At 38.2% G+C, this 11,881-nt stretch overlaps 1 protein-coding gene across 1 annotated transcript; it reads right to left on the bottom strand.

Moving 5' to 3' along the window:
- Window positions 1-860: 860 nt before the first annotated feature.
- tmem169b (transmembrane protein 169b) lies at window positions 861-5,594 on the bottom strand. The gene is made up of 3 exons (XM_063499993.1): window positions 5,468-5,594; window positions 4,506-4,943; window positions 861-3,708 (listed from the first exon to the last, which is right to left on the bottom strand). Exons 2-3 carry the CDS (start codon window positions 4,777-4,779, stop codon window positions 3,080-3,082), a joined length of 903 nt encoding a protein of 300 aa, XP_063356063.1. The 5' UTR covers window positions 4,780-4,943; window positions 5,468-5,594; the 3' UTR covers window positions 861-3,079.
- Window positions 5,595-11,881: the final 6,287 nt, after the last annotated feature.

The raw sequence follows: 11,881 nt of genomic DNA, 5'->3' as shown, positions 1-11,881 counted from the left end.
TGCAAACATTTCCGAGCTGTGGTCAAGATTTCAGAAATACTTAATTCATACAAATAATAATTCTAACTAATCAGTGAAAATACAAAAAAATATAACAACATGTATATAAGTAATAAAATAAAATAATAATAATAATTTAAAAAAAAATACAAAATCTGCGCAAATTTTAACCTTGTCCTCCCTAAATCGATTGTTTTGTGTGTTTTATTTACTAACGTTACTTAGATTTTTCATTTGCAATTATAATAGTTTTTGTGAAATAATAAGCCTGACTTCCCTACATCAACATATTGAAATCAAACCCTCCTTTTAATGTTCCCTAAAACCAGTCCTGTATGCTCAGAAAGGTTATTAAATACATAATGTTATTATCTTCGATCATTCAGGAGCTATGCTCAGCCATGACTCACAGGTTTGTGCCTTTAGACTTAAATAGCTAAACATGGAGATGTGTCTTTTTAATATATGCATTAACACAGAGCTTGTGTATTTTAACACCCCAACTTATTTATGGCCTAAATAAACTTAGGCCATAAATGTAACAAATCAGACATTTAAAAAGTGGCCACAGCAGAACAAATTAGCAAATATGTGTTAATCTGACTGTATTTCTCATGAAATTATTGTATTTGGAATGGTTGCTGCATAAGGATTTTAGATTTTCTTCAGTGAGTATTGCAGGATAACACTGGGGTGCCAATAATCCCAATTTAAAGCACCCTTCACCCCCAGAGAGCCATCTGCATTGCTGTGCACCATGCAGGGTATACATGCTGACTCTTGTCTTTGTCTGCTGATTAGAGTGACTTAGAGTGACTCGCTGGTTTTAACGATACAGAAATATTAGTCTGTAGTTGAGATGTAATAACACAACACTTTATTTCACTTGTGTAAATGTTTGCATCATATAGATTCACAACATGTAAAACTGCATCACTTAACCCAGCCAGTTCTATCCATAAACATTTGAGTCAACAAACATTTAGACCATCTGGTTGTTTTAATCCAGTCTTGCTTGAATTTCAATCAGTTTTATGATAGTTGTTTACAGTACATGTATCTCAAAGTGCAGAAGTATAAAAACACCTAGCTAGAAATTCTTCTAGGCTTAAATATAGAAAGCAAATTGAAGTAATATGTAAAATATGTGAGAATGGAAATGTAACAGGAATTCTTCAACTTCAGCTTTTTTTGTGTGTGTGTGATTTAAAACTGTGAAGACAACACAAACACTTGTTTTAATGCTGTTCAGTGTATGAAAACATGAACAAAAAAAGAACAATCTGTCAGCTTGTTCTCACTATGGCTTTGTAACTGCTTAATTAACCCTCAATAAGAAAAGGGGTATTGGTCTCCTTTCCTTTCAATCTCCATGCATTGTTTAGATACCTTGACTATGTACAGAGCCCAGACACCAACAAAAACTCACAGGCCAGAATTCTTCTTACCCCAGAGTGTGATGTAAGGATCATATCATGACTTTTAATTTTTAAAACTCCCTTGCAAATAAATAATCATCAGTGGATTAAGCTAAAGGGAGGTCTTCAGTGCCATGAGATAATTATTGTTCAGTTATACACAAAAAAATAAAACTTTTAGTTGTCTTTTACTGGAATTGTTGTCACCAATAAAAACATCACTTAGCCAACATTTTCCTTCATCCAAATGCATATTAACCTACAACAACAAAAATCCCAAACAAATGTACAGAAAATGGCTCATCTAAAGTCCAGGCTTTTAAAGAAAATAAATGCATCTCTTTAAAACACTAAGCAACATACACTATTAAAGGATGAAGTACCGGAGCACCTACACCTACAGTAGCTGCTCAGCCATGAAAACCCATGCCACAAAGCTCCAGACACACAGTTTTTGTGCTTCTATATTGAAGCGAGAGGAGGTTTGGATCTCTGCACTATGCGCCTCAGCACTTGGTGACCCATGCTGTAACTTTATGTGACCTGGCTGTGGCAGTGGTTCCTAAAAGCTTTCATTTTGCAGTGATACCACTTACAGTTGATTGTGGAATATCTAGGAGGGCCAAAATTTCACAAATTGTCCTCTTGCAATGATGGCTTCCTATTATATCACCACACCTCAAATTCAGCAAGCTCTTTACAACAACTCATTCACAGATGTTTGTAAAGGCAGATTGCATTGCTAGGTGCTGGAATTCAAAGACTCAAGTGGTATGACCCAATACTTTTGCCCATACGGTATATGTGTTGCTCAAAACAAAAGATTCATGCATTCTGTAGTGACTGATGGCTGTGGGGTTGCATGCTATAGGCAGAGGAGGAAAAATCAAATTTTATGACAATGAATCTGTCTTTTCATGGTCACGCTGCCCCTTAAAAGGACAGATTTTCACTCTGTTGCTCTTTGGTGTGTATTCCCACTAAAATCAGCAACTGACACAAAGTAAACCCACACCACTGCCAGGGGACGGTCACCCCCTTTTCCCAGTTTTTAAGCCAGCCTCACTCTAAATCCACCTTCAAAGTGATTATGATTACTTCACAAACACAACAGTGTTGCCTTTGAAGGTATTTTTGATGGCATTGAACAGCACAGTGATCATATATACTTAATGCAGATATTTACAGATGAAGTGATAGTTGATGTAAACTCTCAGGAGTTTGTGCATATCAGTGTCCACGCCTTAGCTGTGAAAACCAAGGTTCATATGTTTGAAAAGGTCTTTGAGTGGGAGTGCTGTTCCATAATTATTTGTGGCTATTTAGTGATCTGTGAAGGCTGAAAAAGAAAAGTCCCATAATAATTACTCCAATGCTTCAACTCCAATAATGCTAGGTGATAGCAGTTCAGTACCAAAGGAGAGTTCAGGCAGTGCTTACTGTGTGATCATTAACAAAAGAGACATTTTGAAATAGTTTTAGAAAAAAAATTCTAATCAAAAGATAATTTTCTTTCTCCTGTGGCTTTCAGGAAAGTCTCAAACCCTTCATTAGCAAAATCATAGATAGTGGTGTTGCTTATTTTGACACTCAAATTATTCAAATAATTCCCAACTTTGACCACATTAGCGATATGTTCCTTGAGCCCAGCGCCCACTACTTCACACTGATGACGTTTGGGCAAGTTCACTGGGCGCCTTGCTCTGTAGAGTGCCAGAAACAGTGTCAGAGTCAAGCAACTCCACTATGCTGTATGGCGAGCAGTCTTCAAGTCCCAATTTCCCACAGGCCCAGCCACAGAAGCCTTTCTCCAGGTCTCGCACCGCCTGCCACCACTCACTGAAGGCCCAGGACACCTGCACCACAGCAGAGTACAGAGCCAGTGACAGCGCCAAAGGCATGATGAGCATGGGGTAGAAGATGATAAGAAAGGGGCATATTGTTATCTTGTGCCAGAACGTCCGCTCCTCATTGTACACCAGGAAGACATTGTACCAGGTGAGGGTGCCGTAGTAGAAGGAGGTGATGAACGAGAGGATGAAAACCACAGGTGCACACGAGATGCTCCATAGGACCACATGGGGTCCCTGACACACACCTAAGCTACAGGTGCGCTTGGAGCCTTCGCTCGCTTCGCATGCTGCATCAAGACGCTCCCTCGACTTGGCGAGTTCCCTGATTTCCTTCTCTGTCAAAGTGACGTGTATGTCCACCACCTGACCCTTCTTCTTTCCACGCGTAATAGTGCCAGTCAGGGTCACGTAGCGGCTGTCTGGAGGAAGACTCCAGCCTGTTCATACAGGATATGACATGGAAGTTAAGCAAGCGACAAACAGGCAAGCCCAAACTTAATTGTAAAAAGGCCTGTGCAGTGTGTAAAGACATAAAAACAGAACACAATCATTTGCAAATCTCATTAACCCACATTTTGAATCTGGGCCAATAAACTGAAAATTCAAATTCTTTTTGGAAAACATGGGCACTGAATGCTCAGGACTACAGAGGAGAGAGATCATCTGTCTCAAAATCAGCGTGCAGTTCAAAAGCATCTCTGATGGTATGGGGTTCTATTAATGCTTGTGGAATTGGCAGTTGGCACATCTGGAAAGGCTCCAGCAACGCTGAAAGATATACACAGGTTTTACAGCAACATTTTAGCAAAGGCATCACATATCTCAATGAGACAACACTAAACAGTTGCATCTATTACAGCATCGCTTCATAGTAGAAGCCTGCATGGATTGTTGTTGAAAGAAAAGAGGATGCTACAGTACACAGTGGTAAACATGGCCCTGTCCCAACTTTTTTCAGATGTGCTGCTGCCATCAAATTCAAAATCACTTTATTTTTTCTGGGTATGTTTTCTGTGTTGTATTGTGAATAAAATATGGGTTTATGAGATTTGCAAATCACTTTGTTCTCACTCACTCATTTTGTTCTTATCTATACTTTATACAGCATCCCAGCTTTTTTGGAATAATGGTTGCTGTAACACTGAAGTCTATTTCATGCACAAATCCTGTCCTACAGTAATAACATCTGACATGTTGGGTTCATGAGTTTAACAGTGTGTGACAGCTTTCTCACCTTCGCCTGTGGGTGTGCAGAGGAATTTAGTTCCCTCCTCAGTGCTCCTCTCTGCTCCTTCGTCTCCTCCTTGGTCCTCTCCTGGTGCCCTCTCCATTTCAGACCGGTAGACAATGAAGGACTCGGGACGTGGATCTTTCTTCTTCTTCCTCTTTCTCCTCATGGAGGGTCCTACTTCCCCATCATCCGCATGGCTCCCCGACACGTCAGACCTTAAGGAGACCATCTGGGGGCTGCCTTCCCCCTCAGTCTGAGGCTCCTCTACCTGTGCCATGTTCTCTCATTCATCCAATCCAACTCTTACTCTGAGACTACTGTTTGGATGTGTTATGTGTGGAAATGAATAGTGAAATTCTAAGCGGCATACAAATCTCCACCCATTGCATTAAGCCTTTACTTTGAGGACTAGCTGATTGCAAAGTCATAAAAACATACACACTAGCACACACAGACACACACACACAGAGCGTCATTAGGAAAAAACATGTTTTTAAGCTCAGTATGTAAGCCTGTGCCCACTGATCCTGGCCCAGATTCTGCACAGTAGCCTATTTTTGCTTTATGTGCTGATGTCAAATGTCACATTATCATTGATTTCATGGCATCGCATGGTATGGCATGAACAGGAAACAAATAGGATATCACAAACAAAGCATGACACAATTGTTCAAAGGGGGGGGAGGGGGTCTCTTTGCATGACAGCGCAGCAATATAGGCTGAAGCTCAGGCTAATATAATCACGTCCAGACACATGATAGGGGGAAAAATAGGGAATTTAAAGAAGGAAATGTACAGTTGGTCCAAAACAATGCATGTTTTTCAGAAGAGGGGGTGAAAGCGACAATGAAGCCCTTCATACAGCTGATCCCCTCCCATTTAAATCCCACCCATGTCCGCTCTTTTGTCTGCAGCCGGTGAATGTGTGCTCTAACCACAACATTTCCACTGCGGTTTCATCTTACCTTCAATCTGCTGGACGAGCTCCGTGTAGATTAACTTGCACCGTGTGAGAATAAATTACTGAATCTGCCTGACACACAGGAGCAGATCCCGCAAATTTCAGCGCTGTGTTTGTGTCCATACAGATGCGCTACGCAAAGCGATTTCCAGAATAGCACTAGTCCCGCCCCTCCAACCTCTGCCGCACACCAATCCCCACCATCCGTGATCCTCACGGCTGTCATGTGAACAAGGAAAAAATGATGATGTGGGAAAACCATCGTAGTCTAATATAATTCCGGGTATTATATTAGACTGCGATGTTTCCCCCACATTTTTCCTACATTCTAATGAATCCAGTCCTTTTTGGCCACTTAAAATATCATTATAGAAGTATTATGTTATTCTTGTTGCAATTTCCTCTGCTCAATTGGCCAGATCACTCTTTTTTTTTTTAACGCATTTTTAATATCAGTAAGACTTTTGAGTGGTATAAGTGAAGGATATAAGTCACTTAAGTCGCTAAAAACTGATTGCAGCATTACTTTGGGACAGGAGCGCTATTTGTGGAAAATCCCAAACTTATTAAAATATGAGCAAATAAATGGAAATAGAGTATATAAGGTCAAATATATATATATAAAAAAATAAGCTCAAAATAGCTTTTTGTGGCTAGTAGACAATCGTAAACAACACCCTGATTAAATATATGAAATGAGTAGGCTGTAATAGTGATGAATTCCTATTGTTTTTACAGAAAATCATTTATCATTTAAAATTTTCATACAATACCAGCATAAAATTATTATTAATAATAACATATTAAAATAACATAAAATGAATTTAATTAAATGAATTATGAATTTTAAGTTTTTCTTAATAAAAACGTTCAATAATATGGTAGCCTTTAAAAAAAAGTCAGTAGAAATAATATGAATGTTAATTCCTTTACTTATAATTGAACTAATTAAAAATAACATTAAAACAATGTCATTTCCTGAAGAAGTCTCAGTTTCTAGCCTTTAGCTTTAGCATCAATAGCTCTGAAGAACGGAATCAGTTGATGTGATAATATTAGCCTCAAAGTATAAAAATGAATGACCAGGATTCATTTGATAATATTGACAAGCTCCTCTTTCAGCTCGGTAAGTTCACTTTTTCAGTTTATTACAGTTTATTACATCAGTTATCCTATCTTGAATTAGCATTAGCTTATTAGCTGTATGGCTAAATGTCAGTCACAAGCTAGGAAGCTTGCTACAGACAACATGAAAATTTATTTATAGGTTATATTTAGAGGTTTATTTATATTATTGTTGTTTTTGTTATTATTATGAAAGATAAGTGTTATTTGTACTTTTTTATAGCTCTTCAAACTCGGGAGCTATCTCAAAAGAAGAATGAAATTAACCAACAGATTAAAGGTATGTGTTGACGCTAATGTTGGAGTAAAACAGTGGCTTAAGCAAGGTAATGATAAACTGGGCTAAAGACAGGTCTTTGTGTCTTTTGTTATTAGATATTAAACACCATTAAGCTTTTTTTTTTGTCAGTTTAAGCGACAGAGCCCCTCTTGGCCACCTTGATGTGTCTTCCCTGTTTCTGTCTGCATGTTATATTATAATTAGGTCTATATTTTGTTGTACAACACCACAATTTTTGTAGTTTCTCCTCTGTACTACACAAATTCAAGTAATCAATACGGCATTAAAGCTAAAACTCTGTACTTTAATCACATTTTGATTGTTTTATTTAAAATTCACAAGTGGTAGCGTGAAGGACTAAAATCAACAAAACTGTATCTTTGTCCAACAACTGTATACTTAATGTTTCAGTAGTTGTTAGTCACTTGTCCTTTTGCTGACTTCTCGCATTACTTTGAAGGGTGGTTTTCTCATATCTAGGTGTGTTTTCATTTCCTGCTTTTGTTCTCTTCCCTCATTTCTAATTGTCTGTCATTAGATTTCCTTATTTGATCACTTTCTCCTGTACTCAGTCTACTCCTGTGTGTATATATATAGACTTGCCTTGTCAATTATCACCTTGTCTGTTTGTCTACTTTTTGTTTCACAAGCCCATTTCTATTTAGTTTTTCTTGTTTTGTTTATGTTTTTTTCTCTGTTTCTGTTTTTTGGATCAATGACTAAAGGGTTGGTTTTTTTTTTGTTATGCTTGCCTGTGGGTCCAGTCTCTAGCATTTTATGATACTAAGTGGCAGTATCCTCTTTTTAATATCTGGTCACCTTGTCTTGAGTCATTTAAAAACATTGCCCATTCATTCCCTTGTATAAGGTCCATTTAGCCCACTATTGTTTAAAGATCCCTGCTTTAGTACTGATTGATCAGGTTACCCATTGAGTACACTTCCAAAAACTTGACTAGCCTTAAGGGATTAGATTTTAAAGTGATAGTGTCCTTTTGAATTTCCTTATCAGCTTTTAACAGAAGCACAATGTTGGGGAATCCTATATCACAAACTTTGTCTTTTAATATAAGATTATTGTGTGCTGTGTTAATGTGTTTGGCAACAGTTTCCAGAGCCAACATTGCTGAGAAGAAGTCTTACATTGAAGCAATCAACAGAAATACTGAGCAACTTGAAGAGGAAATCAGTGTGAAACAGAGCACTGTAACACGTAATAAAGCAAATGCAAAAAGGTACAGCATTTTGTAAAATTAAACAGGAAATAAATGTGCCAAACCGTGATAGATTACGGCGCAGGAAGATTGTGCAAAAGTGTTGAGCCACCTCTCATTTCTTTATATTTCTTTATATTCTTTATAGCCAGACTTTCTTGTGATTTTTACAGTGGTCTTGAGTATTATTTCTCCAGGCTTTCTGAAGGTCTTTTAAAGTTTTTCTTTGGATGTTTGAATGCTTTTTCACTCATTTTCAATCTAGCCCTTGTTCATGACCAATGTTTTTTTGTTGTTGTTGTTTGTGTCTTTATTAACACTGCCACTTAACACTGACCTGTGAATCATTCAAGCATAAAAATGCATCTAAATCAAGGAATGAACCAGTACTTTGTCTGCACATAACAGATAACGTAGCAAGGAAGTCATTTTAAACTGTATTTTTAGGCACTTTGTAATTAGCACCCTGCCCTAAAAACATTTAATTTACTCCCATTTCTTGAGTTGATTCTACAAAAAATGCCAAAAATAACTCAGTTTGATAGAAATGAAATAGCATTTTGCACCAACAATGATTCCAAAAGAGCTTAGCTGAAAACTTGGTATATCTCAGGATGGTTCTTAAAAAGAAATAATAGAAAATAGGACAAGTGGAGGGTAGAAGAAGTGATGGAAACATTAAAAAACTACAGATAAACAGGATCTCAAAGTCCTATCCTTGAGAAATAGAGAAAAAAAGTCCAGTAAAGACTTGACACGGGACCTGAGAGATAGATCTCATCCATCTACTGTTCACTGAAACCAAACAAAATTGGTCTCGCTGGAAGGATGATTGTCAAGAAGCCATTCCTAAGAAGTGGTATGCCAGGCTGAGGTATGCCAAATTACACAGGACTGGACTGAAAATCGGGCAACAGGGTCTTATGTAGTTATGAATCCCATTAGTTTAAATTGTCATCAGTATGTACAGAGGAGGTCAGTCAAGTGTCTACAGCCAGCTATAACACACGGTTAAGGCTGGATCATGGTTTGAGGCTCCATTTCAGCCTGTGTTGTTATCAAAACTGGTGAAGTAATGAACAAAGGACACTCCCATCAAATTTTGATCCATCGTGCACTATCCCCTAGAAAGCCTATGATTGGGAACAGCATTTTTTGTAAGTTCTAAAAAAGTCTAGCACTTAATTAATATGTAGCAAGTGACAGAGTAAAAGTAAATAACCTACAGAGTACCTGCTTGTCTTTTATATAAATTTAGGGTGAAGGCGACTAACGGCCTGCTTCTTCAATATGAGCAGACGTTGAAAGCAGAACTGGAGAAAAGAAAAGCCAACTACAACCATGACACGTGGGTTCATTAAGCAGCCTTGTTTGTGTGTTGGAAATACATTTGTGTGTTGGAAACAAACATGTTAAATGTTCTTTATTTATTCCTAAACAGGCAGGTCTTTCAAGAAAGGATTGCAAGCTACAGAAAGATTTTCCAAGAGCATAAAGAATATTATTTAGAAAACCCTCTTGCTGAAAAGCTCCTCGTGCTGAAGGCTGAAAAAGAGGAAATTGAATGTAGGATCAAGGCTTGGGATGAACAAATAACAATGAAGCAGAAGGAGCTGGACCATCTTACTGGTGATAAACCTTTCGTATCTTTGAGCTTTGCTCTGTTAGAGCTGAACATTTTACAGCTTGTTATACAGTCCCTTAAATTTTTGTCCAAACAGGTCCAGTAGTTACTTCATTTTCCACCGAGAAACTGCCAGATAGGTATTTTAGTGAATCACTCACAAAGAATAATCACGTAGCTCCAGCAATGGTCATTTCTGACTGACTGAGCCCATTTTTTGTTTCCAGTGCTTTTGGCTTGCAGCCTGTAACAGAACAAGAGAATGGATTTGATCATCAGGCAGCCAGGGACAGTGAGCCTTCCACTGACATCTCTCTGCATCTCAATCAGACAAGGGTACAGATTTAGCATTTTATTAAATGCATCTAAACACTGGCAAGAAATCATGAAAGGCAGTTAAAGCTGTTCCTGTTATAACGTCACACTTTGATAAATCTGAGCATTTGTTACAGAGTGGTCATAAAACATCTGATGAAGAGGCAAATGCTGAAGAGATTCATGAGGAAAACATCCAGGATTTACCCACCTGTAGTACTTCCCCAGAGGAAGGAAGTAAGGAGCTGTGGTCCAGTCAACAGTTTTGTGGTGAGTCATATACTGAAGGGTGTATTCGGGGTCACTCACATTAAAAGGGGACATTATTTGACTCTTCTTACTCATAAAATAGATTGATTGATTGCTGTCTAATTCAGTCTATGTTTTTGGATGATAAAGAAATATGTAAAGTAAAGATAGAAAGGACTAAAGATAAGAAAAGGGCAATGACAAGCTTTCTTTTTTAAGCCAGAGAGAAAATCTCACTATTTACTATTGAGAAATAATAAAACCGTACTGTTTTATAATTACAGGGAAGTCTGTGCAATTACCTACACATTTTTACAAATGTATTTTTTTTAAAATTGAATCCCAAACAGTCATCCTCATCATCTAGCAAGATTAAGATCACCTTGGTAAATTATGTGACACTGAAAGCTCAAGCTCGACATAACCTGTTAATCTGGCTTTGTGGTGCACCTCTCTGGTGCCATGAGTTTAGTTTGAATGATCATGTTAATCAAACCACATGAACAGAATATTTGCTTCTTCAGACCAGAATCAGCCAGTGGACATGCACACTGAGGAGCAGGAAGAGGAGACTTCACAAGAACACCAGGTTTTCTGATTTTTAGTTTACTATACTTGCCATTTCTGCTAATACACCTAAACCAATTAATCAAACAAATTTGCCAAATGTATTAAATGTATAACTTTTTCTTTTTTCTTGTTATTTCTTCTTGCTGTCCTAGTTTACCTTGCAAATACTGGTTTTAAGGTCTCCACAGCGGTGTGTGTTATAAATAGGTAGTTGCTTGCTATTGAGGAAGGAATTAAAGGCATTCCACAGTTTTGTATGCCTTTACTAGAAGCCGCACTGCTTATCATATAGAAACCCAGCACAGGATTAGAAATTACCACTGTTTGTCAGAAACCTACATGAAAAGCTGGGGTTGTAGGGTTTACGAGGTAATCTAACAATAGACCGTAATGTGCTGTTTTGTGGGAAATGTAGTCCAGACCTGCCAAGTATGATTTTGACATTTTTATCAATGAAATACAATTTTTAAGACTTTTAATAATCTATTCTACTGTATCTGAGAAGTTTAGAGGCCGTGTGTGTTTCCAGAAAAATCTCAAGTTGCTCGAGTCACTCCACAGAACAGTATTGCCACAATGGAAAACCCACTTTTACAAGTATCCATCCTAACTGTTGGAAATGCTTTGACCCCCTCGACAGGAGAAGCTGCCCACAGTTTTCTATGCAGGGGAGATTTTTGAGAGTGAGATGGAGAAGGGAGCAGCTACACATGAAGAGCAGCCACCACGTGACAAGCACGATGAGGAACCCGCTACTTCTTCTCAGCCTCCATCTCAGGAGACTGATCCTCAGTCAAAAATGACAATTGCGTCTTCAACCCCGACATTCTCATTTAAGTAAGACTTTGGATGAGTGTTCTGATGCTTTGAATTACACTCACTCAAGTCCTGACAACTGGTTTTCGTGTGTTCACTGTAGCTTTAGCCCAGCCAGCTCCAAAGATCAAGGGAGCTCTCAGACCAAATCTCCAGCTTTCTTGTTCTCTCTGAACTCTGATCCCAACACACCAGGCTTTCCTGGATTTGGATTTGATGTGGGCTC

Source organism: Pelmatolapia mariae, linkage group LG16_19 (assembly GCF_036321145.2).
Source record: "Pelmatolapia mariae isolate MD_Pm_ZW linkage group LG16_19, Pm_UMD_F_2, whole genome shotgun sequence".
Lineage (NCBI taxonomy): Eukaryota > Metazoa > Chordata > Actinopteri > Cichliformes > Cichlidae > Pelmatolapia > Pelmatolapia mariae.
This window is presented reverse-complemented; position numbering and strand designations above follow the sequence as displayed.